A 26,027-nucleotide genomic window follows, 5' to 3' on the forward strand; every position below is an offset into this window, starting at 1 on the left:
ACTGTCCCAAATGCTCATGACCTCTGAAAAGCAACAAGAGATGTGTCTTGAACAGCAGGCCCTGATTCTTGGTCACGATGATATGGACAGTAGAAATCTTTTGTAATTAACATGGTTGAGTACAAGCATAAAAAGATACCACGATTTTTATGAAATCTGATATTTCACATCAGTAATTAATGTATATGCACTGATGTCTTTATTATCTTGCCAATTTGTTGCAGGCCTTTTAAGAGTATGTATATTTTGGGGGGGAGAAAAAGGGAAGGGATGCAAATTTCAGGCCACAGTATCCCGGTTCTCTAACAAAGCTTACTATATCAATATCACTGCAGTTTTATTTCAGTGAGTTAAAAGCATCCCCCCAAAATACTACACTTAACTAAAAAACGAGGATTCTCAACTGCTGCAAATGTCAAACCTACCCAAAGCAGTTATATCACACAAGAGAGAGGTGTGAGGAACTGTATGCATGCACCTCTTTTATGGCATAAGTCTGCATTAGCTTAAAGATTTGGGCAGTGGCATTGCTGGTTCATGCCTGTGCTTTCAGACAAGGTACCCATGCAAAATCTAAAACTCATGCAGTGATTTTAGTTGAATACATGACAAAAAAAATCAACATGCTTAAAGAATTCCATTTGGGCTCATTTGAACATGAATTAATAGATTTTCCTTAGTTCTGTAATTGGTTACAAATTATTTACTAGGATTATCTTGACAAAAATCTGGATAAACACAATGGCAATGGATCAGTAACTCTGACATCCTCTATACTTAAACTGGAAAGCCAAATATGAGAATAAAATCCATCCAAAACCAGGTAACTTCTGCTCCCACCTATTTCATGACACTTGTAAAAAAAAAAACTGGTATTGTTTGGCTTCAACTGAAATTCTCAAATAAAAAGCTATTTCAAGAAGAGCGAGATACAAAACTGTTCCTACATAAATTAAACAAACAAACAAAAAAAAGGCACAAATTAACATAGTCCACCAGCTGGCACATCTGTCAGAGTGATACACATGTCTTGCAGAAGAACCAAATGGAATAATTACCAAAAATTGATAATTAGGCTTCAGTAATATTGCTAGCTTCCCTCTTAAAAGTCTATAAATAATTCCTACAAATGAATGGTTTTCTGCTTTCCTCTAATTAGAAGATTTTTTCAAGAAAATCTTAAAGTTTAATGAATGTATATAAAAATATTTTATAGCTAAAGTTTACAGTTCCAGTAGTGCTGTAGTACACAAAATAAATCTATTTTATCACCTGTGCCTAGAAAACACATTGTTATTCAGTTTTACAGTCTGTCAAACTACTGAACTGGATGGGCAGTTTGAAACTGCAGAGAACAAATGCAATGCAGAGAAATGGAATGGCATAGTTCAGTACCTGAAATAGAACAAGTTTGCTCATGTTAATCAAGTGCCTTGCAGCTTGAAGGAATCCACTCAAAAAACAGCACTTTTATAATCTCATTTTCATTACAATGTTGATACTCTTGCCTTTACAGTTCTGCAGAACCATCATTTCAAAAATGATCAGCTTGGCACGTCCTCTTCATCCTTTAATTTTACATTTGAACTGCAGACACACTCAGAGAACAACATGAATGTAAGGTAGCAGAGCTTTTCTTTTTACCAATACTTTAAGCCCACCTCTCCAAAATGCTGTTATCAGCACCATATTTTCATAACACGACCATTTGCGGATAAAAATAATTCATGTGCATAATGTAAAATTTCCAAGACTCATATTAAGAATTAATAAATGTTTCTTAATTCTCTGAAGTCTCTCACTGTGACAGCTTGTTCAGTACTGAGTTTGGTGAAAGGCAGTATCTTTTTTCTCCTCATACAGTACACTGTCCTTAATAACTGTTGTTCTTCCGTAGTGTGATCTCCAAAATCTCACAGTCCATTTTTCTGACTTCCAAAATCAAGGAAATTTGGTGACATTTGACTTAATCAGAATTTGTTATACCAGTCTTGGCAATTTCTGCAGGCAATGGGTTGATGTGATCTTTTCATCCAGGTAGGTTTTTTATTTTTCCGTAAGTGGATTGCAATCATTGGCCAGAAGAAGAACGGATTTCAATGGTTTATGAGGAGTGAATGTGAATCACTGCCACTCCAAATTACCAATGCTCTGATCCATGTAGCAAACCTCAAAATTATGTCACAGCAGCAGCCTGTTTGTCTCAGGACAGCCTATGCAACGACTGCCTCGTGCCAGAGGACTGCGTTTGTTCACTGTTAGAACTGTCACTACAACCTTTGCTGCCTTCTCTCCAAGGCAGAGGCAAATATCTAGCAGTGCCCGAGCACGGCTGGTCACTGTGGGGTAAGAGATTATTGTTTCATAATCTGTTCGGGACAGCATTTGCTGTGAGCGAAGGGTGTCAAGGATGTGGTTGAGGCGTCCTTCTGTCATGCAGCTCAGGATAATTCCTCTGTGGCTGGCCAGTATTTGACTGCAATTTCCTTTGCAGCAAGGGCCTTGGTGAAAAAGAAAAGCAAACAAGATGTACTAAGTACTCTTTTCTTCCAGAGGGTGTTAGCAAGTGACAGCATCAACACTGATGCATGTAGAAATTTAATCTCAGTTGAGAAAGAAGAAAGGAAGAGTTAGTCTGTGTCCTTTGTTCACAAGTAGTACAATGAATTCCCATCAAAAATCATGAGGATCCTATTCCAGAAAATCAGTGTTTCTAAAGACTGCTTGGATTGTGTAAGGGGAGAATTTCATCCTAGCATTCATTCCTCCTAGCATGAACAAACCTTGTGCAGAGCAGTTTGTCTCTACATCATTGAGAAAATGCTGTCTTGTAGAACATGGAAGAACAGCTAACAGGTAGTCCAGAACAGTAAGTCTGTTTGAAATGTGTTGTGAAATCAGGAACATGAATATATATCAAAGCCAAACTAATAGCAAAACTAATATTTTTGGCAAAAGTGATCAAGAGCACTGGGTTCTACCTCTTCACTAACTGATGATGCTCGTACCTCTCAGAGTATTCAGTGCTGACATTCAGGTTTTAATTGTACAGTTAAGTAGTGTAAATCAAGAGAAAACTAATAACCAAAGACCATCGTTACTGTGGAGAATGTGCCTCTCTCATTCTGATTTCAGAGTGCTGACAGTAGGGTTCTGACATGAACTTTTCCTGCACATACTACTCTACTGCTTTATCCTGAAATTATGCCATCACTGAGTAGTAAATTGAAATAAATGAGCAACCAGATGCAGGAATTGGCCAATTTGAAACAATCAATCAAGCAAAGCAAGAAACTGAGCTTTTCACCTGCAGGTAGAGACAGGCTTCACAAGTCAGAAGCTTTCCTATGATCAGTTTCCAGCTCAGTAGCAAAATCTGAGACCACGTAAGGAAGGAAATAAGTAGTTATCCTGTTCTCTTCATCACCCTTTTCTACGGTCAGTAGCACTTGTTAGCTGTATCAAATACTCAGCTTAAAACCACAAAAGAAAAAAGATGCCCATACTTTAATAAGCAATTAATGATGTGACACAATTTCTGTGTTTTTACTACAATCTTTTCAGGCTCATTCTCAACCTGAATATGATCCAAGGAAAGAACAAGCCAGTGTTCTCAATGGGCAGTGCCTGGTTTTCTGAAAACATGAGGGCCATACAGCAGTACTACAGTGACACAGCACTGTCTGAAGAGTTTTTGCACTAAACTACAGTAGACATCATGCTAGATAATTCAGAAAAAGATTATCTATTTCTGTACATCTCTGAACAATGTAACCACTGAATAAGATCTGGTCTGGGAGAAACAACCAGTGACTGGTAAGAGTCCACTTCCAGGTTGTTCAGGTTGCACGGTTTGTGGACTGTGGACTGCCCGTGGTGGATCCTTATGCTGACAGTTTTCTCTGCCTGCAGTTGGACCAGATAAGGGCAGAGTACAAAAAGGCTTTCTTTTGTCAGAGTGTGGGTAATCTAAAAAAAAAAAGTTTAAAATAAACAAGATGAGACCCTTACATTGAACAGCAACAGAACATAAAGTGTATCATCTGACTAACTTGAGAGCACCTTTTTATTACTAGCTGTTCTTTGGGCAGTTGATAATAGGACACTATTCCTGGGAAGATTTTGGCATATACTATAACATGCTTCTGTGTTTTTCAGGAATTCTATGTGGATTTGTTTTTTAAGTTCCAGAAAATTCTATTCTAAGTCTGGCAGCTATTGATAAGAAGTAAAATGCTTGGGAGTGCAGGTGTTACTATAAGTGAATTGATTTCCTGTGGCTCAACTTCTGTTTCCAAAGGAATGAGGAATACTGAAAAAACACTTCTGCAGTGAGCTCATGCTTTGAATGATACCAGTAGAGAGCAAAGCTCTAAAAAGGGACAACTGCACTTGAAAAATACATGTGTATGTGGAACAAATAGTAGTAATTTTCCTTGATATAGTTGGAGCTGAACATGTTTGCAGGCAGAGACCTTTCTTTGTTGAGTGCTGTGTGATAGGACCTGTCAGATCAGCCTCAAGAATATTTTCGCTTCCTGCAATATTTGTACTGCTACCAAGTAGAACACGTGACGAACTTGGTACTACAGGAGGGACTTTCTTGCTCATTACTTGGGTGAGTTTTTGTTGACAGATGACCTGAAAAAAATTAAAATGGAGAATTATCTTGGAAACTTTCTTTCAAAACTGTTTGCAAGCAGTTATTTCTTGGAATTCAAGGCTGTATCACAGTTCTGGGAAGGGTGGGCAGGCAGTTGTTCAGCCTGTAGACAAACTAATTCAACTTTAGCTAGTCGCCCAGGCTGCTGTGGCAGCACAGACCTGTAGGCTAACTGTCCAAGGTGTTATGGCTGTCCTAAATTGATTCTGCAGCTTGTGCTGCCAGCAGCCATGACCATTCACAGAACACAAATTGTCTAGCTAAAGTTCGCTCTTATCCAGGTACATGAGCTTTGGCCCTTTCGGTATTGGCAGGCCTGCAGCAAGTGCCAATATCACTTTGAAAATGGTTGTTAGTGGTATGCTGCAGAGTGATCACAGAGCAGTTATCCTTATTCTTCAAGAAAAGGAGCTGTATATGCTAGAATTCAAGCTTTTTTTGGTCTTTGTTTCCAGCTGCCATTTTGAAAACAGCACAAGGAAAACCAGGTTTTTGCCATTTCACTGGGACATCCTCATGAAGGAGAGGTTCAAAGTGGCTTTCAAGTGGAGAGTCTTTCTGCAAAAGCAACAGAGTCTGCTGCTTGTAGGAGGGTAAAACAGGGTTTTGTTGCTTAACCAGTTGTAGATGTCCTTGTTAGTGACAAAATAAAGGGGACATCCTGCCCTACTGTGTTTATATTATGCAGTGTCAGCTCTGGCAGGAGAAGCAAGAAGACTCTTGTAAGATTCTCAAATAAATGCCATGTACTTACCTCTGAGTTCTGTAGGCCTGTCTGCAAAGTGTATACTTCTGAACCTCTGCATGCATTAATTGCTGTCTCCTGGGAAAAAAAAAACAGTACAGGAGCACTAGTAAGAATGCAGAATGCTTGCTCAATTACAGAGCAAGAACTTACACTGACACTGACAATTTACAAGGATGTCAAGTATGTCATACTGTTGGGCATGCTGATGCAGGATAATAGTGAACTGCATTGAACAACTTGGTAGCAACTTTGCATTTTAGCATGTAAGTGGGTGTAGAACCTGACTTTACTCCATTACTGCTTCTCTCATTTCAATTTTAAGTCTAGTTTTTGCGTTATGCACTAGAAGGGGAGAGCAGCCCTGTACATACATATATTGGGCTAGCTATAACATGTCCTTCAAGTATACACACAGCAGGAGCATCCTGTGTTTAGGATACCAAATGATGTCTGCTATAAGGATACGTCGATACTTAAAACTTTTTTCCATTTTGTACATCTGCAGCAGATTGGTTCAACTCATTGCCCTTCAGCACTTATGAATTAATCCATTTTAAATATCTCTGGTAGCTATTTCAGTCATTTTGAACTGTTGTCTGTCCAGTTATTTAAACAATAATAATGATTGTTTTTGATTTAGCAAATAGAAAAATAAAACCTTACTCAAAGAGGACTGAAGTGCTAAATTTTTTAGAGATGTATTGCCAAATATTCTATAAGCTTCAGGAGTAATAAAATGACTTGGACCATAACTGTGCCAACCATTAAAGTGTCATGCAAATCTATTTTATAATTGCAGAATATGATTGCAACATATAAAAATAATCTGGTATGCCTTAACTTGGGAGCTCACATAAACACAGCAACAGAACCAACCACACAGAATGGGTTTTGCATGGTCAAATGGAGTCAGAACACTTGTTCAAGGGCTGAAACATGCCCATGTAGTTTCCTCACTATGTCTATCAAAGTTTGATAGATATAGCTGCATTTATGGCAGTCAGATTTGTGCCAGGTTTCCTGTGGCAATAATGTATATAATATATAATATTATGTATATTTTACATGTATAATGTAACATGTAATATTATATACATTATACATTATGTAATAATATATAATAAATGCAGACATGCATGCAAACAGAGAGATAGCAAGCTGTATTTGATTATAGCTTGTGACCAAAAAGACATTACTGTTCTTGTGACCTCAGGTAGCAACTGATGAGGTTTCTAGAGGGGACCAGCCAGAATAGCTCACAGTATGTATTTTCTACAATTCCTGAATGAACTTGAGGTGCCAAAGGGTACTCTCCAGCATGTCCACTAAAGCAATAAGTTCAAAAGATCTTCTGTTTTGGACTGCAAAGATTGCAATCAAAAAATCAAGTAACAAAACTTAATTTTGCACACACCTTTGCATGCATCAGATTGTAGACTGCGGTGGAAATTTCCTTCTTACTTATAATCATCAAAACCCCATTTAGAAGGTCCGCACTTTCTGTAGGAGGGATAAAGCATTATAGATGTACCATGTTGCATGTATTTAGGCATCGTTGTATGTATTTAGGCATCGATATTTGCAATAAACTTCATTAATTATGCAACTGAATATTAACTTCACTGTTTTGCTGAGCAGCCAAATGAACTAAATTAGATCAGTTTAAATACAGCTTCTACCTCATACAACCTTTGGTTTTCTTTATGAATGTGTTGTTGAAGATCATTCACTCAAAATCAGTGTTTCTTACAGATGTCGATACAGACATGCACTTGCAGAAGGATTACATACGACTTTTGGAAGAATCAATTTATATACTAGGCTTCAAATATCACAATTTCTTGGCTGTTTTTTGTCTGGTTCATTGTTTGGTTTTGTGTGTATTTTTTTTAGGATAACCACACCATTGATGTTAGTGGAACTGTTAGCACACCTCGAATGGAACTGCTTATGCAATGGACATAAATGCTTAAGACAGGTCAATCTTTGTTAAAATAATACATGAGCTAATAATAATATACCCTCATTTAGCTGGCTATTTTTATGTTTTTATTTACTACATTATACTAAACAGTCTTGGTTTCCTACTTTTGTAAAAAGCTGAAAAAACTCTACAGCACTCTGACGATAATCTGAAGGCTGTTTGCCTTCCACTTCAGTTGGTATGCCATCGATTTAGAGTGCCAGAGAAATCTGCCCAGCAAGACTATCTCCATCACAAACCCTACAAAGAAAGTAAATCCTGAATGCTACCTGCAGCACGTGGCCTGTAATCTCGTTCTTGATGACAGCACACAGCAACAAAGTGGAGCAGTCTGTTCCTCCTGGGCAAATTGCTTGATATAAACTTCTCTGAATTGGCAGGCTGTAAGCTGTTACAGATCCCTGTCAAAGCTCCCAGTGGGGCTGTTTGTCCTGCAGCATGTAGGAAATAAATAAATACCAAATATATGCCAGTAGGCAATAAATACCAAAGATCCTGTGCTCTTAAAACAATATTTAGCATAAATTATTTCACATGTGTTAAAGCAAAGACTGTTTTTAAGGCAAAAGTAAAAATAAATTTATGCTCTTGTTAGTAGATGCGCTGGTGTTTGAAATGACCATAGCCACCTTTTGCCACATGCCACTTCTGGACAAAGAGCTCTGTACAAACAATAAGTCAAATTAATACCGCAGATATACGTGTATTTATTATTTCTCAATAATAGATGCAGTTCTACATAAAGCCTCGCAGTGTGTATCAGTGCTAAGAAGAGGTGCAGCCACGAGATGACAGTGGTGAAAGCTGTGTGAATAGCACCCTACTGTTCTACACAGTGTTTTTATTGCACTTCTCAGCCTGCAAAATGCAGAAGACCTTCAATCAGCTTTGTCATACAGAACTGAGCCAATAGCAACAAAGTCTTTCTTTGGCGCCCACCACTATGGATGGGGGATCATTCTTAGACTGTGGCAATTGTTACATCATGCTTTATACAAACTGTGCTCTAACTGTAACAAAAGGCAGAGGCCTGTTTGAACAGGCAATGCTGTTGGTGTCGTCATTTCTCTACAGTAAAAGAATTTGTAGGAAACGCCACTGCAATAAAAATCAGATGTGAGCAATAGAAAAATACCTTCAAAGGGTTTCTGTCTGCCTATGCTCTCCCAGCACAATATACCAAAACTGAAATTAAAAAAAAAAATCATATTGATTAGTTCAGAATCAATATTTATGTTCCCATCATTTCAAAGAGCACATTTCTTGATTTAATAAAGGAGTTTTCCTAAGTCTATCCAAATAATTCTTAATCCGAAGAGCTTCTTTCTCTTGCATTATTAAGCTTTGTTTTGAACTGAACAGCTCTTATAAAATAAATCAAGGTAGATAAATCAAGTTAGATGTTATTTCAATAGGATTCATAAGGATTACAAGTTTTTTGTTAACTACAGTTGCTTTTGTGAACTTCAGAGCATTCTGTTCTCCTTTCTCCATCACTTCTGTTTTGTTTTCAACTAATCTAAATAGCAACTGAAAAAGCAAGACATTACATTAGGTACTCACCAGCATATCAGACAGTTAACCTATCAAAACCTTGATTCTGACCCACTGTGTTTCTTTACTTCCAGCAAATTTTGCTGGAGCTCCTAGTATTTTTTTCTTTCCTAATGTCCTAGGAGGTATTCTGGTGATACCGTGATGTATGTGCATAATCTACAACTCAGATGATCTAAAACAGTTATTTGATTAAAAACCCCTCGGTCTCTAGACTAGAGGCAGAAGCAAAGAATCTACCAGAAGGGAGAAAACAGACTACAGATGAGTTAGAAGCAAAGCAACCTGTAGGGGAAGAAGCAATTCTATGATAAACTCATATCTGAACCACACAGTGTTTTACTCCCTCTTCTGCCAGGTTTCCACATAAAATGTGCTTTTACTTAAATGCTACCTAGGAAAATATTAATGTATGATGGATGTACACGTAGTTTACATGCACCAAAGCATTATTTCACATACAATCCTTTGGTTTCTTTACTGCGCTGCTGTCTAGATACACACCTATCTCATGCACTGGGTTATATCTAAGCATCTAAAATTAAAAAAGATTTACAAGTTGGAAATGAATGACAATAAGCCTCCACTCTTGCTGTGCAAATCTAGTCTCTATGAAAATGGCAGACGAATTGCACTGTTTATAGTTCTCAAGTGTGTTCCCACCTTGGCTCGGCACTGTGCATCCAAAAAGATGTTGGAAGGTTTCAGGCTGCAGTAGCAGACAGCAGGCTGGAGGCTGTGTAGGTAATGCAGCCCTTCAGCTACAACTGACAGGATCCTTATGAGTGACAGAAACGGAAGATCTGGGTACAGTTGATGCTGAGAAACACAAAGTACAGGTTTGTGTACGGTGAAACTGTTACTATTCACACTTTCATTTGACAGTAAACAAAAATACAAGACTGATTCAAATAGCAGACTGACTGCAACTGTGATTATTGTCCGTAATTTACATGCTGGTTGTTCTCTTTTGGGTTAGCTTGTAGTTAGTTTTGTCACAAAAGACCTTACATACCTCATGGATGAGTGAGTGAAGAAATCCACTGATCCTCAATCACCACCCCCAAAGTCCCTGGTAGAGGTAAATCCCAAGAGAAGGCAGGAGATGTTCAGACTTACAGCATCTGATATTTGCTGTATCCTGAAGCAGCAACTTCCATTCCCTGTAAAATATAACAGAAGTGAGTGGCAGTTTAGACTGCAGGAAATTTCAGCTAGAGATGGGATCATGGAGACTGTGGAAATGAGAGAGAACTATGTGGCTGAATACAGGCTAATACAATTCTACCACTAAAACCAGTACTATATCATCTTCCAAACAACCGTAAGAAAATTAAGCAATACCATGTGTTCTTTCACATTTTAACATAACGTGAAAGAACTCTGGATGCATTAATGGGGACGGCAGCAGGGAGAGAGAGGAGGCTGTGTCCCTCTCCTCTGCCCTTGTGAGGCCCCATCTGCAGCGCTGCGTCCAGCACAGGAAGGATGTGGAACTCTTGGAGTCCAGAGGAGGGCACTGAGATGGGCAGAGGGCTGGAGCAGCTCTGATGTGAGGAAAGGGTGAGGGAGTTGGGTTTGTTTACCTGGGGAAGAGAAGGCTCCAGGAAGACCTCACATTGGCCTTCTGGTTCTGGAAGGGAGCTTATAAGCAAGAAAGAGTCTGACTTGTTACACGGTCTGGCAATGGTAGGACAAGGGGGAATCGCTTTAAACTAACAGAGGGAGATTTAGATTAGATGTTAGAAGGAAATTCTTTACTCAGAGGGCGGTGAGGCACTGGCATTACTGCCTAGAGAACCAAGGGTGCCCCATCCCTGGAGGTGGTCAGGGCCAGGTGGGGGTGGGGAACTAGGTGGGCTTTAATATCCTTACAACACAAACATTCTGTGATTCCATGATTATATGAACGTAAGAACACCATCTGAAGCAGGATTTGGAATTCAAAGGGAGGAGAAAGATGTGAAATGCTGGATTTTAAAAATCAAGCTTTTCCCCATACTGTCCTCAGAAACTTATAATTGCAATATTCTCAGCTAAGTAGTTTTAACTAGATCATTGTTGCACATCATTATCTCTGACAAACAGAGTCAGTGCACTCCCTAAAATACCTTCATCTTGCCTCATCAACAGTATCTTAGGGTTATTCTTGGAATCTTTCTGTGCCTCTGTCACCACATGGAATTCTGCAGTGGCTAGGTGGAGCCCAACAGCTACTGTGGTTTGGTGTTGTAACTTGTGCATGTACGCACATCTCCTGCCCTGTAACCCTGACTTATATCCCTCTCTCATCCTATCGCTCTGCTCCTTCCCATGGACTTGCTGGTTTAGACAAGCTTCAACTGAAATCTCTTCAGGGTCCTCCAGAAAAAGTTACACCATACATGGCATGCCGAATATCACTGGTCAGAGTCTGCAGACATCATTACAGTAGACATAATGACTTCAGGAATAAGCTCAGCTTCTATAAATTTTGAAGAGAAAAAAAAAAATGTAGAGTTTGTTTCTCAATATAACTGCCTCCAAGCTGCCTCTTGAGTGGGGATTTCTAGGAAGGAGAGGTGTTTAGGGACTGGATGAACCTGAGCACACCATGATTGGTGCTGGTACCATCACTGCATGGTCAATGAGGTACATACTGCTCTGTAGTGTTCTTGCTGGTCAGCAGCTTCACAGAGATGCGAGTGTTCCATGAAATACGAAAGGCTTTCAGTGCAAAACCTGAGCCTGTCCTGTCTGAGGTAAAGCAATCAAACCCTCCTGGGCTATTACAGGCTGATTTGGGGAAAAGAATGACAAAAAAGTTCTTAGGCCTGTTTTCACTGCTGCCAAAGCATAGTGGCATTGTGCCACCTCTTACACACTGAACAACCCTATCCCAACCCTAAAGCCTTCCCTTCACCACTCAGTGTCAGATCTTCCTTACAAATACAGGAAAATTACACTTAACTGCAGAAGAGTGCTCAAGACATAACTTGCCATCCAGGGCTGTGAGGTGCTAAATAATTGCTTATTGTTTCTACCTGATCATTTGAAATATATAGTTATTATTAATAATATGTTTTAAAATGATACTGAATTATGTAGACAAAGAATTAGTATCTAACAGTTAAATATCTAACAGTTAAATGCCAGAAAGAAAGAGTTTCGCTGATTCTCATGAAAAAATGGGCAATTATTCAATATCTCATCTAACTACAATCAAAATGTAAATAAAAGTACAGCAGCTGGTTGGCCAGCTCAGCTTCAACACTGTTTGATTTTAATGACAGCACGGTTGAACCACTTACTTTTTAAAATTATTGTAATTTGAAAGCAATGACTACCTTAGACATTCCACTTAGACATGACTCTGGAAGACACGTTAGTAGTCTCATAAACTTAGAAAAGGTTTCTCTGAATTAATGTAAGTTTCCAGATAAGCCAGTTATCCCTTAAACTGCAGAGAAAAACCATGCAAATCTACAAACCCTGAGTAAAAATGAGGCAGTCAGAAGGCTGACAGGAAAAAAAAATCTGTCTCATATTGCTCTGTAATAAAACAAATAAACTTGTAAATAATCAAAATAATTTACTAAGAACTCCAAACATAGTACAAAGAAGCCTGTACAATGAATATGGGACCTAAATCATTCCAGAATGTTTCTACTTGAAATGGAATCAAGTAAAGCTGTAACAGTTTTTAAGCTACTGCTAATTCACAATTTAGATAAAAAGAAAAGCTATCAGCAGCTCCTGTTTTTTATTTGCAAAATGCAATTTATCTAGTGATTTGTGCAAACAAAATGAAAACCAGTTCAGTCTGTTACAAACCACATCGCATTGAAGAATATTGTTCCTCTCTTTGGATTTGCACATCTGCTTCCACACCTGAACTCAGACTGATTTGGTTTTAGCATCTAAAATGAGAGTTCCGTTATTTATCCAGGCTCTAGTAAGGCTGCTACAATAGTTGGGGGGACTAATGATGTAATACGGTACTGTTAAAGGAAGTTACAGACAACAAAGTCTCACTCTAACTCCCAGGTGATAAGTTCGGTATTTTTTCCAACAGTTCTGCTCTTCTGAACGTTTTTCTTCTTAGATCCAATTCAAATCTCATTATCAAATAACAAAATGTTTTGGGGTTTTTGTTTTTGGTTTTTTTTTTTGTTTGTTTTTTATGATTTTTTTCCAAGCTTTTTGCATTATTTAAAAACTTTGTCGTCGTCTCCTGAGAGGTTAGGGGCAGGAGGGAGATGACTATAAAGCCATTTCATACAATCACCGAATCAGTAAGGCTGGAGAAGACTTCTCACATCCCCAGGTCCAATCTCAGCCCACCCCCACCGTGCCCACGGCCCACGTCGCTCAGTGCCACATCCCCATGGCTCTGGGACACTCCTGGGGACGGTGACTCCCCCCATCCCTGGGCAGCTGTGCCACTGCATCACTGCTCTTTCAGAGAAGTTTTTCCTAATATTTTCTTATTTCCTATATTTATATCAAGTTTCTAACTTTAAAGATAACTCTAAAAAGTAATTTACAGTGAAGACATTTTTCTTAGCATGTGAGAAACTCTTCTAAGTTAAACTAATATTCAAATGCCCAAAAGGAAGAAATTGGAAGCAAACAGCAACTTACCTTTAGAAATACCAGCATAAAGACGACCAGTGTTGTAGTGATACTGCTGCAGATGTGAGCCTGCTACGAATGCAGTTGGAGCTTTCCTGTTCATGAGTCAGCAGCATTGTTATCTCGCCTTTCATTGGCTGCCAGCAAACATCTAAAATTTCCTGGTAGGACATAGCACTGTAACTCCTTGGTGACTGCCGATGTGTTTGCTTGGACTGATTTGTTAGCTGTCTGTAATTAATGAGACAGAAAAAAAAGAGGTCAAATTTTTGCTTTTTTTCCCCCCACACTGAGGAACCCCAGAGGGAAAAGAAAGATTATATAGCACTGAAAAATACTGTATTGTACCAGGTCCAATCATAGATGTGTTTGGAGCCAACAATCATCTCTGCAGTCGATCAAAGCGATATCCCAGGTATAGAATCCCCTTAAGCACTGTAAGTCAATGATCTTAAAGCAGGATGGAAACTGCCATTATCTTGTTAGGGGATTGGTAAGCATAGAGGTGATGTTCATTTGCAAAGGAATAAAGGTGAACTGGCTGGAAAACAGCCCTGCTGAAGGAGGTTTGGGAGCTACACTGGAAACTACACTGATGATGAGCCAACAGCATGCTTCTCATCATGATGGAGCAAATTGTATACAGGACTATTATTAAAAGTACAGTCATAGGAAGAGAATCCATTGTGCTTCAGTACACAAAAAATGGTTCAAATAAATACGTTGAGAAATCAGAGAGAATGTAGTGGGCAGTACCTAGATTGTCTGTGGCCCAAGAGCACACGAGCATAGAAGAGCAGGTTGAAAGAGCTAGTCTTAGGCAAAGGAGGAGGTTAAGTGGTGGTCTACTGCAAGTCTACAACTACTTGAAGATCAGTTTTGAAGAGTTAAATTCTTCTCCATAGGGGCAGTTTGCCACCAGTGGCAGAGGAAGGTGTTTCTACTTCTGAGGTTTAAACCAGAACAAGCTTTTCCACCAAGTGGGTAATGCAGCACTGGAATGGAGCACTCAGGCCTTAGCATCTCTGTCCTGTAAGATTTTCTGGATTCATCTGGGCAAAGCAACTGCTGATCTGACTGAGCACTGCCAGTACTCCTGCCTTGAGCAGGAGGCTTGGCTAGAAAATGTCAAAGATCCAGAAAACCTCAAGTTTAGTGACAACTTTGTAAGGCCTAATTGTGCTCCTGCTAGGCTTTGATACTGAGAGCTGGGATTGCTAGGCAAGCAGTAGAGACTTTAGGACAAAGCAGACATTTTGGTTGACCACATTTGGTTGACCACAAACTTGACACTTCATGCAGAGTGCCTTTATGTATAGCCCGCCTTACAAACAGCTTCATTGGAGACCACCTGTGGATTTGGGCCAAACTTTCACCCCCAAGCAGAGAAGGGAAAAATCATTAACAATTACCTAATCCTCCTATGATGCTGGGAAAGTCCCTTTTATCTAAAATCATGTGGCTAGCACTCTGGGGCTTGAGAGGAAGCACACTGTGAGTGGGAAGTGTGAGCGTGCTTTCAAGCACAGCGAGTTATTTCCTGAAAGCTGAAGCTGTCCAAACAGCACCAACTTTCTCTGTTCAGCACACCCTTCTGAAAGTGAAATTAATACAAGGGAGAGAGATACAGGTGAACAGGCAAAAAAAGTCCTGTAGAATGTGGAAAATGCAGCGAGGTGCTTCAGACACAGGACCCACTTTCTCCTTGACTTCAATATTAACAATATCTTCATTGTATCTTTTACACTTTTATCAGGCACTCATTAATATTGTTTTCCCTTATTAAGGGTACTAGCTTATCAGGCCCACACTCTACTATTGCAGAATCACTGCTGGTAAAAGTCCTTACAATTAATTAAAGAAACTTCTCAGGGAAAGTTTTACATAGAATTCAAAGGACTTAATTTAAAACAAGTTATTTAACACAAGCAGTCTGAGTTACTTCTGTATTCTTAGAATGTCACATGCTGGGGAAGTAGAATGCTGGAACAGTTCCACGTTGGATTACTTCTCACCAGTATTGTTTTCAGTTTAAAAAAACACCAACTCTAAAACAAAACTTTTATCCATATTTGGAGAAACCAGAAACAGATAGGACAATCTCTAGTGCAGATGTGTATTAATTAAACATTTCTTGCTACTACTGAACATGTTAATTGATAAGGAAATTTACTACTGTTTTACCTACACTTAATTTAGCCAGGGAAATTTAAAGTCTCTCACATATTCTGGAAATTTATAAATACTGGGCAAGGAACACATCCTATTCAGTATTTAGAGAAAAAAATTGAAAAAAAATCAGTTTGACTGTGAGAAGTAGGTTGTTTTGTTGTTGTTGTTGTTGTTGTTGTTGTATTTTGTTTTGAATTGGGTAAAATGCCCAAAATAAAGCCCTCCAGCAAGGACTAATTGATATGATAGACCTAATGACTATGCACTGATATCAAGGACAGGGAAAGATAGCGAGATCCTGAACCATATGCAGGAGGGAACAAGAATGAACAAGGAGGTAATCTGGAGAGCAATAACATGATTGCAGGATTCCATATTCACTGAGTGAATGCAATCATTACATGAGTGGAAATGCACATAGAATCTGACTAACTGCAAGAATTAAGTTCAGTATTTCAACTATTGGTCATATTTTTCAATTTGTTCATATTGAAAGGCAGAAACAGAAGTTTTGAGATTTCAAGGAGCAGATGGTGAAAAAAACTTATAAGCTATTCAAAGTGCCCAAAGAATATATTTTAAAACCTATTCATAGCAGTGCACGAAAGAACAGAGCACCTGCTTCTTCCGTCTGAACTCGGCTTTGTGGTTCACTTGCAAGCTAAAACAATGTAAAAAAATGCAAACACATTTGGTCTTAACCAAAAAAGGTCTGGAACCCCCAATACAGGAAAGACAGGGAGCTGTTAGAGACAGTCCAGAGAAGGCCACAAAGATGATCAGAGTGCTGCAGCACCTCCACTATAAAGACAGGCTGAAGGAGCTGGGCTTGTTCAGCCTGGAGAGAAGAAGGCTGCGGGGTGACCTCATTGCAGCCTTCAGTACCTAAAGGGGACCTACAAACAGGAGGGGAGGCAACTCTGTGAAAGGGGAGATGACAGCAGGACAAGGGGAAGTTGAAGGAGGGGAGATTGAGGTTGGATGTCAGGGGGAAGTTCTTTAGTATGAGAGTGGTGAGGTGCTGGAACAGCTGCCCAGAGAGGCTGTGATGCCCCGTCCATCCCTGGAGGTGTTCAAGGATGGGGCCCTGGGCAGCCTGGTGTAGCATTAAGCGTGGAGGTTGGTGGCCCTGCATGTGGCAGGGGGTTGGAGATTCATGATCCTCGAGGTCCCTCCCAACCCGAGCCATTCCATGATTCCATGATTAACATCCGGAAAGTAGGAATAATGATGATATCAAAAGAGTACTGTGGTTTAGGGCACACCTAATAATCAGAATGAATCTAGTTGCATTTAAATGTAAAATAAAATGGGAGCTTTAATAGTAGCAGCATTGAAGGAGGGCCACAGCATAAGACAAAGTATTAATAGAGCAAGGATGCACAACAGAAGAATGAGACAGCATCAGGAGGCTGAAGCATTCAGATGACCCAAATACCAAGGGCTCTGACGCATATTCAGTGAATTCTGCACTCAGTGGATGGCAGAGTTCCCATCATTTCTCAATCTCGTTATGCCAGTTCTGTACAGAATAATTTTTGGAAATGTAGGTTCTGAGGTGCCATTTTTTTTGCTCCTTGTGTGTTTAAGAACTCTTGTGAGACATGAGTACTTACATGTTTGTTATGGTTCAGGTTGGTAGGATTCAAGTGTTCATTATTTCACCTTCACAAAACTACACTGGAGTGCCCGTGTATAGCCAATGATGATATAACTGGTTGCTTCAGAAAATAACTCCAATCAGGCACATAACTTGCCCATTCTAAGGTGATACATCAAGACACAACATCGTGCTATCCATGCCATGAATTTACAGATAAACTACAGCTTCCCATTTCTTTTATTCTTTTGTTTAAAGACAATTATTTCTTCAAACATTTATGCCATGCTGTTTTGGAAAACAGCCATGAGCTCAATCTGTCATTATGGAAATGACTAAACAAAAGTATCACAACTACTGGCTGCAGTTAGGTTCTAGGAAATTAACAGTGACAGCAGCTCTGCTGATTAAGGGCACCACATAAATTTATTAATGCTTTTCAGCACCTTTTTTTTTTAATAGTGGAATCTTAAACAAGTACCATAAAATGTATAGTACCTGTAATTGTGAACAACAGAGTATTAAGAGCTTTGTGGAAGGGCACACTAGTCCACATCCCAAGAGTTTATGATTGGTTTTGGATCATGACATATTATGCACTATTAAAACAGGGTAGAGAAACACTAAAGCTCCAGATTAACTACATACCTAAAGAGTTCCACTAAGGCTCATGGCGAAATGACAGAGGCCTGGATGGGTGACCTTCCTGTCAGCATGTAACACAGGGATATAGGACAATGTGAGCAGACTTTCACAGCCTTTGTGAATACAAAGCAAAATGCAGGATCTTCAATTTGCTTGACCCTGAGCGTTGTGTTTTTCTACTTCACAATGCTGAACCATGAAAATGTAAGCAAAGAAATCAAGCAATGAATTTTAAAAAATCCAAGATCTTCAGTATCAACATTTTTATACCAATGTAAGGCCAAATTAAGTTTCAAATCAGTGAGACTTACTATGGTCCCAAATTAAGAAAGAATTCTGCATTTTCTTGTTCACTGGAAGATTAGAATACTGTTCTAGATGCCATCTGCCTTTAGTAAACAGGGAGGGGGGGAGGGGGGGTTGGTGTTCAAGTGAGGATTTTCAGTCAGCAGCCCTAAAAAAAATGGGTGGAGCCCATAAACTATTCCTACAGAAACCTATAGCACATGAGGGATGAGGCAACAGGATGAGGCCTCTGCATTTTTACTGACCGCTGTATCATCTTAGTCACTTTGTGGCCCTTCTTCCTGATTTATTCTCCCCAGTTTTCCTTCTATGGAGATCAGCACACAATCTTTGAGTATGAACACCAGATCTAGCTGGAAGACCATATTTTATCCCTGTTCTTTCACCTTTTTCTTTTGCAGTCATCCTTCACTTACTCCTCTCCATTCCCCTATTTCAGTCATAATCCTACACTTCTTCCACCTGTTTCTTTTTATATCATCCTGTCTTCAAATTAATGTATCCCATCACCTCCTCATCCCCTCATTCCATTCTTCAAGCATTAAATGGGTCTTTGTGTGAAGCTCAGCAGTAACAAATATTTGTCAGTAGGTCAGGCTTTTCTTTCCTACATCATTCTCCTTTAACTCAGTGAAGGCATTATGACTGTGGTACTTTTTCTGGAGATGCACCGGCTTTCATTTACAGTTTTTCACTGTGGAACTTCACTTTTTCCCCTGCAAATCTTCAGCAACAGATACTTTAAAAGCATCTGAAAGATGCAAATTGCTGTTGACTTCCTTTTAAATGTTTATATGATCAAGTCTACCTGTAGTCCTCTTGCACTTAGTGACATGAAAAAAGAACTGCGAATTGCTCCAGTAAACGTCAATGGACTTCCAGTTCTCTCCTTATGGTGAAACTGCTCTGCTGAAACCAACCTTATTGAGTTCATATTCTTTGAATTTGGTCATTAGCACACCAAACTGGAATCAAGTCTAACACTCCAGGAGATGAGTGCTTCCTTTTCTTTCATGGAAATCAGCCAAATAACACAAAGTATAAAAAAAAAAAGAATTTACCTTTATTTCTCAACAGTCTTAACTCAAGTGTCACTGCCCTGTGTAGTTCAAAGAAGCCTCAATCAACATACAACATTTTTAATTGGGCTAGAATCCATAAGTCATGTAAGCAGTGTGAAGAGAGAGCACCTAAAGAGAAAACAGCGCTTTTGTGAGCAAAGGTCTACTTACGAAACTTTGATCCTTTCAAAGTTATTAATGAAAACATTAGCCCTTGAAGTTTTAACAGATCCTGCAGTAATCAGGAGGTGAAGTATGAGATTTAGCTTTCATTCTGTTGCTGCCAAATCAAAACCCTTTGTAAATACGTTCATTAGAAACCCAGGAGTTTGTAAAAAAGCAAAGCATTACCTGTAGGAGACTCTCAACAAAAATATCTGGTCATCCAGGTGGAAGTGGCATCTGAAAATGAATGATTAAAATACACATTTAAAAACATCTCCCCTAAACAGGTCTCCTGAAGAACTGCTTGACTGGCAAATCTGGTAGCACTATGCAGTGACATTCTTTGAAGTTAAGATATGTGGAAAAGGTGCTGTTTTACAAGTTGCTTAAACCAAGTCAAAACTGGCAGATTGTGTAAGCACAACTTACTCTTGTTAGGGAAGACCTTTCTGCAAAATAACAGAAAACATAGTTGTAAGAACAGAAATGAACTACTAAAGAGTTTCAACCACACCATTACAAGCACTGACCTCTTGAAAAAAATATGAGAAATCTTCACTAAAAAGAATGAACTGCAGGATCCTGTTGGTGGGTTGTCTGCTGTTGTTTGTTTGCTTGTTTTTTTTCTCACTTTTTATGCTGGGACTGCCATTATTAAGCTGCTGTGTATGTTAAGTGTTGAGCATTTGCTACAGTCTGGTGGATCTTACTATATAAATGAGGGACTCGGGGTGAGTCTGGTTAGCTACCTACACATTCAGTTAAGAAAGTCATTGAAGATGAAATCTATCTCAAGAAGCATAAAGGAGAGCCCGTTTGAGATTATCTTCTTCAAAAAAGTTTATCATACCTATAATATTCAAATCGACTACTGAGAAAAATATTACTGCCTGAATTGTTTGCTTTTTTGCTTAGTCTGCTTGTTTCCAGAGATCTGCCTGTTGTCACTTCCTGATTAAGAAGTGACACACACAGCAATGTAATAAAAATGATGAGGGGGAAAAAAAAAGGGTATATTCATGGTTGAGCAACCAAGTTCTTATATAAGAACATATATAAGAATATCTTTGCCTTCTAACTGGGGATTTCCACAGTTTGCTCAGGCTGGTATACATGCACTTGCATCAGTAGTAGCTGGCTTTCTTCCTACCAAAAAGACCACGCTCAAATACCATATGATATAATAAATAGTATACATTGTTGTGAACATACATATTTGTATAGTTTATTTATATAGCATCTTCACGTCTACGTAGTACGACTTTGTAAGGATATAGGGTTATCTAGAACAGAAATACATTCCTTTGAGTGCCTGTTCTCTCCAGGCTGCAGAGTCAGATGCAGAGAGCCAGCAAAGAAATTTTCAGCTAAACTTTAACTTGGTCAGATTGAAAATATATACCTTTTAAATTACATATAATACCTATTGTCATGAAACATACTGAAGAGATAAAATGGGCCTGTCAGGCTGTTGTCTCTAATGCTAATGCTCAAAGTTTCTTCTCCTTTTTTTTAATTTTTTTGGTGAACCTCCCAGAAAAACAAATTATGACACACTGGTGGAAAAATTTTCTGTTATTTTTTTTCTCCTTGCACAGAGAATGCTTCACAGACACTGCAAGTTTCATGTCTGTGATGTCCTTCTAGAGGAAACAGTCTTAATTTATTTAGAGGAACTTTTTCACCAAGTGAAAAGCCGTGGGGGAAGAATCTGAAGAAGATTGGCTTCTCTAAATGGTTTCTAGCAGGCTTCATATGAGTCTTCCTAAACTAGGAGTTAATGCACTGCAATCTGCTAAGACTCAGAGATACAGGCTTTGTTCTTGTGCAGCAGTAACTTCAGTCATCAGGGGATAACTACAGTCTGAATTGACACGAGCATGGTGCTCAGACAACACTGCAGGTGGCTGACTATGAAAGCTGTCCTCAGGGCTCTTGGTAGACAGAAAAGCATCCAGGAAGCTCCCTTTGTATCTTCTGGGAATGAAAAGAATCATAGAATCATAGAATCACAAGGTTGGAAACGACCTGCAAGATCATCTAGTCCAACCACCCTCCCATTCCCAGTACCACAAGCTACTAAACCATATTTCGTGGCTCCAAAAGCTTGACTTATCTTTAAATAAAATAAATTCATAGTGCTATATTCACAAGAATCATGGAGTCAGAGAATCCTTAAGGTTAGAAAGACCACTAAGATCATTGAGTCCACCCATCAACCCATGGCTGGGACAGCTCTTGACCATGTTCCTCAGCATGTCTACTCTTTTCTTGAAAACCTCCATGGACAGATGATTTATTTTGCTTTCTTGCACCCCAGTGTAATTTCATTATGTCCAGCATACCACATTACCACTACTTCCTCCTCTTATCCTTTCAATGTTGTGGAAAGTGTGGCTAAATCATTTTCCTGCTGTTTCATCATTGGGATTTTCTGGTAAATTGTTGTAGGCAGGCTTGCAAAATATCCACTTTCATTTTGAGAATCTGGAATCTATTTTTTAGATTCAACTAAAAGCAAAAACTGTCCCTTTCAGCATTAATTAAAAACATGCACTGTAGCATAATCATTTTTCCTTTTTATACACTTTCTTTAAAAGATTAAACTCAAGAGGCTTGCCAGTAATGCATACATACAACAGAAAACAAGGAATATCACTGATTAAAGAAATAGAGCGGAGGGCTGACAGTTTGTTTCTGGCCCTAACAGGCAATTTGCACGTTGAGAACATTTTCTCCTTTGCTGAGCTATGCTGTGTGGTTATTATTTTCTCTTTCTGCTAGTTTGGTCCCTCTTTCCTTGTGCTACCTCATTTCTTCAAAAAGTTGTAAACTCCCATCTGGAGCACTGTGTCCGGGCCTGGGGCATCATGCACTGGAAAGAAGAGCTCTTGGAACAGGATCAGAGATGATCTGAGGGCTGGAGTGCCTCTCCTATGCAGAAAGAGTGAAGGATTTGGGTTTGCTTAGCTTGGGGAAGAGAAGGCTCTGGGAAGACCTCACAGCAGCCTTCCAGTACCTGTGGAGAGCTTATAAGCAGGAAAGGAACCGAGTGCTTAGCTGCTCTGATAGTGATAGGATAAGGGCTTTAAACTAAAGGAGAGGAAAATCAAGTTTGATGTTAAGAAGAAATTATTTCCTCAGACGGTGGTGAGGCCCTGACAGCCACCCAGAGAGCTGCGGGTGACTCATCCATGGGAGTGCTCAAGGCCAGGCTGGATGGGGCCCTGGGCAGCCTGCGCTGGGGGGGCACCTGTTGGCTGGGTGATCTGTAGGATCCCTTCCAACCCAATCCATTCCAAGAGTGAAATTTCACCAAAACTTTCTGATGAGCAGCTCGAGAACTCACTAGGAATTGCAAACAATTAATCTAACCAGATGTGTGTTAGTTTCACCAAAAAAAAAGTTAAAAAAAAAAAAAGTCAAATATTAAATATTCCACTAGTTTGGTGTTTGTGGTTTTGGGTGTTTTGTTTTGTTTTTTTTAAGTTTTTAAGTTTTAGTAAAAAACAAATAGTAAAAAAAAAAAAAAAAAAAAAAAAAAAAAAAGTGTTGTTCCTTATATTAACTCTATTACATATTTTCTATGCTGTCTAAGACAATTCCTCTTCACTCTCTGCAGGCCAGGCAAGCCAGAAAGTTGGGCACCCATGGGTTAGGGAGTTTCTGTAGCAGTGCTGAACAAACTGGTGTAAGGTGAAATGATACAAAGAAATACGAGAGTTTGAGTTAAAAAGTGCTAGAAAAACCAGTGTAATAATGGTGATATTTGCAGGAGAATAGGAGCAGGAGCTTCACTGGCCCATGTGAAACTAATTTAGAAGAAAACTTTCAGGAATGCTCAGTGAATGTATGTATTTATGGTACAGAGTACATGTTTGCTTGGTATTGATAAGTTAATCTATTTATCCCACATTCTGGGATATTTTTACACTTAGCTTTGAAGACCATTGCAAATACTGGTGCTAAGTTGGCACAAGTACAAAGCATTCTAAAAGGATTTGGATTATATTGCTTGGCTCAAAGGTGAAATATTTTGCAGGCATTGAATAAAGGGCTGTTATACTGTTAAAACTGTAAGAGCAGTTGAGCACGCACAATGGAAACAGTATGGGGCCATTATACAATATGGGGGTGTAGTTTGGAGTGTAGAATAGACATGGAATATTGTAATGAATTTCTAGAATTAATTGTAATAACCACTCCTTGTACCATAAATATGCACGTATTCCCTCTACAATAGAGATGTTTACCTGCCTTCGGTATGCAGGCTAGGAAGGAGTTATCCTCCCTTGGTCAGCCAAATAAACACACCTGCTCTACAACTACCTCGTGGTTATGGAGTCTGTTCCGTAAGTCAGCATCAGGTGTTCTGTAAAACTTGCAGAAATCTGTGGAACCAGAACGGCCGTGGTATTTGCGTCAGGATATGGAGAACAAAACAGGATGTAACTGCAAATGAATCGGACATAAACTTTGAGTGAAGCCACAGGAAGGCATGGAGAAGATTCAGCTGAGAAAGAAACAGAATATACTGTCAGTAAACATTTTGATGGGAAATATTTATTTCTGAGAAAATTAACTTAATTCTTTGAGACTGCAAGTTAGGGGACAGCTGCACAGATATAACAGTTAAGTTTTAGAGTGCCATGACATTTCAAAAGTAACAAAATATGTTTACAAAGGTAAATGTATTTTACTAACATTAAGCAGAGATGAAGTTGATGAGGCTTTTTATGGGAAAATAAAATAAAGTGGAGTTTCTCACACTCTTCTCAAGAGAACGTCATTTTACATTCTTAAAAAAAAAAAAAACCCTTTTCAAAATTTCCTGATCAACATGAATATGTGGGGATCACAGTGTTGGAAATATCCGAAGAATTTGTCAGGACGGTATCTATGATAAAAGCAGGTTTTATTCGCGATTGCGACGGCGGGCGTCCCGCGAGCAGGAGCATCGCTAAGGACGCAGTGACAGCTTTTGAACCTTGTCTCCCCATTGGCTGGGTACTCCAGGTTCACAATCTTAACACGGTCTACATCTGTTAATTGCTGTGTCACCTGGTGTCAGCCAGCAGCCATCCTGTTGTTTCCAAGATGTCTCAGTGCTCTTCCCGTCGCATTGATATGGTGATTTTCTTCAAAGTCTTCCTTAAACAAAGAGCACCGGGGGGAGAGGAGGGTGCCTTGTTAGTGTCTCTTCAGGCGCTTCCCTGGGCATCTCACCACTTGTTCTCAGATGTGATCAACCTCGTGCAGGATATTCTTGCATTGTGTATGACAAAATATTACATATATACTGAGCGTGCATTCCTGGGGAAGGTTCATCTAGAGGATAAGTGATGCAAACTATCAGAGACCCCCTCCAAGTAAAGAAGACTCCCAGAAAGAACTATGGCAGCGGAGGCCATGAAATAAAAAATTCTTATCTTATTGTAATGCAGAAACACCATTTGATTCCCACAATAGCAATAGTTACATTTTAGAGGTCTGAGCCCTCCAGATTAATAAATCCTTCTCTACAATGCTTCTGTGAGGGACCCATAGCTGCAGTGTTAATGCACAGCTGGTTTCTGTGTCCCACTGACATGACCAGCTAACAAGCATGCTACATTTGTTTGCTGTTCCTGCAAAGTTGAGACTGAAGTTCAACTTCAGAGCGCTTTTTAAAATTACTTATTTACTAAGAAATGTTTTTACTTCTGCTATTACCAGCTGAATTGAAGTCCCTGGCAGTGGCAAACAAGTAATAACTTAGAATCATAGATGTGTTCAGCTGGCTGTCAATTGACACACCAAAATTTTTTCCTCTGCAGCCACATTGCTCCAAAACCGCAGTGACGTTTAGGATTTTTGTGACCGAAATGCAGGACTCAGCACTTGATCTTGCCGAAGCTCATCCAGTTGGCCTCAGCCCAGCAATCCAGCCAGTCCTGATCCCTCTGTAGGGCTTCCTACCCCCAGGCAGATGCACACTTCCTCCCAGCTTGCTGTTGTCGGCAAACACAGCGGGAGTGCGCTCAATTCCCCCATCCAAATCATCAGTAAAGATACTGAACAGTTCCAGATCCAGTACTGATGCCTGAGGAGCACCACTTGCGACTGGCTCCCACCCAGGTGTAACCCCATTCAACACCACTCTCGGGACCCGGCCCCCCAGCCAGTTTTCTACCCAGCGAAGAGCGCACTCGTCCAAGCTTCTGCAGGAGAACGCTGTGGGAGGCAATCCAGGGCTTCGCTTAAGTCCATACAGACTACTCCACAGCCTGTCCCGTCCCCTGCTCGCAAAGGAGACGAGGTTGCTCAGGCAGGACAGCCTTTCACGAGCCCACGCTGGCCGGTCCCGGTCCCCTGGCTGTGGATCGCAGTCGCGGCCGTCCGCTCCGCGCCCTTCCCGCCGCCGCCCTCACGGCGGACGGAGCGCAGATCCGCAGCTCGCCGGCGCTGCTCCACCGCGCGGCGGCAGCGCGGGACCGCGGAGCTGCGCTCCTGCGCCGTGCGGCGGCGACCCGAGA

General features: G+C 39.9%; 1 protein-coding gene across 10 annotated transcripts; it reads right to left on the bottom strand.

The window, feature by feature from the left end:
* Window positions 1-574: 574 nt before the first annotated feature.
* Window positions 575-25,916, bottom strand: LOC122169017. Of its 10 annotated transcripts, none has more exons than XM_042834766.1 (14): window positions 25,701-25,916; window positions 24,574-24,840; window positions 23,842-23,964; window positions 19,699-19,749; window positions 19,348-19,476; window positions 13,573-13,794; window positions 9,965-10,112; window positions 9,613-9,768; window positions 8,531-8,580; window positions 7,665-7,826; window positions 6,826-6,911; window positions 5,418-5,486; window positions 4,476-4,641; window positions 575-2,501 (listed from the first exon to the last, which is right to left on the bottom strand). In XM_042834766.1, the coding sequence occupies exons 8-14, from the start codon at window positions 9,630-9,632 to the stop codon at window positions 2,182-2,184; spliced, it is 873 nt and encodes a 290-aa protein (XP_042690700.1). In that variant the 5' UTR covers window positions 9,633-9,768; window positions 9,965-10,112; window positions 13,573-13,794; window positions 19,348-19,476; window positions 19,699-19,749; window positions 23,842-23,964; window positions 24,574-24,840; window positions 25,701-25,916; the 3' UTR covers window positions 575-2,181. The 10 variants fall into 10 exon arrangements, with proteins under 10 accessions (XP_042690700.1, XP_042690699.1, XP_042690693.1 ...); XM_042834765.1 differs by having other exon boundaries at window positions 25,685-25,916; XM_042834759.1 differs by adding an exon at window positions 17,984-18,041 and having other exon boundaries at window positions 24,574-25,913.
* Between the last annotated feature and the right edge of the window lie 111 nt (window positions 25,917-26,027).

This window comes from Centrocercus urophasianus, unplaced genomic scaffold, assembly GCF_019232065.1.
Source record: "Centrocercus urophasianus isolate 14NV4802_14NV808 unplaced genomic scaffold, USGS_Curo_1.0 seq_49, whole genome shotgun sequence".
Taxonomy (NCBI): Eukaryota; Metazoa; Chordata; class Aves; order Galliformes; family Phasianidae; genus Centrocercus; species Centrocercus urophasianus.

Coding starts and splice junctions, on each gene's coding strand:
- LOC122169017 (XM_042834766.1), bottom strand. CDS start 9,632: ATGCACAGTGCCGAGCCAAG. Junction 8,581..9,612: donor ATGCACAGTGCCGAGCCAAG/GTGGGAACACAC, acceptor TTTTAATTTCAG/TTTTGGTATATTGTGCTGGG. Junction 6,912..7,664: donor TTACAGGCCACGTGCTGCAG/GTAGCATTCAGG, acceptor TCCCTCCTACAG/AAAGTGCGGACCTTCTAAAT.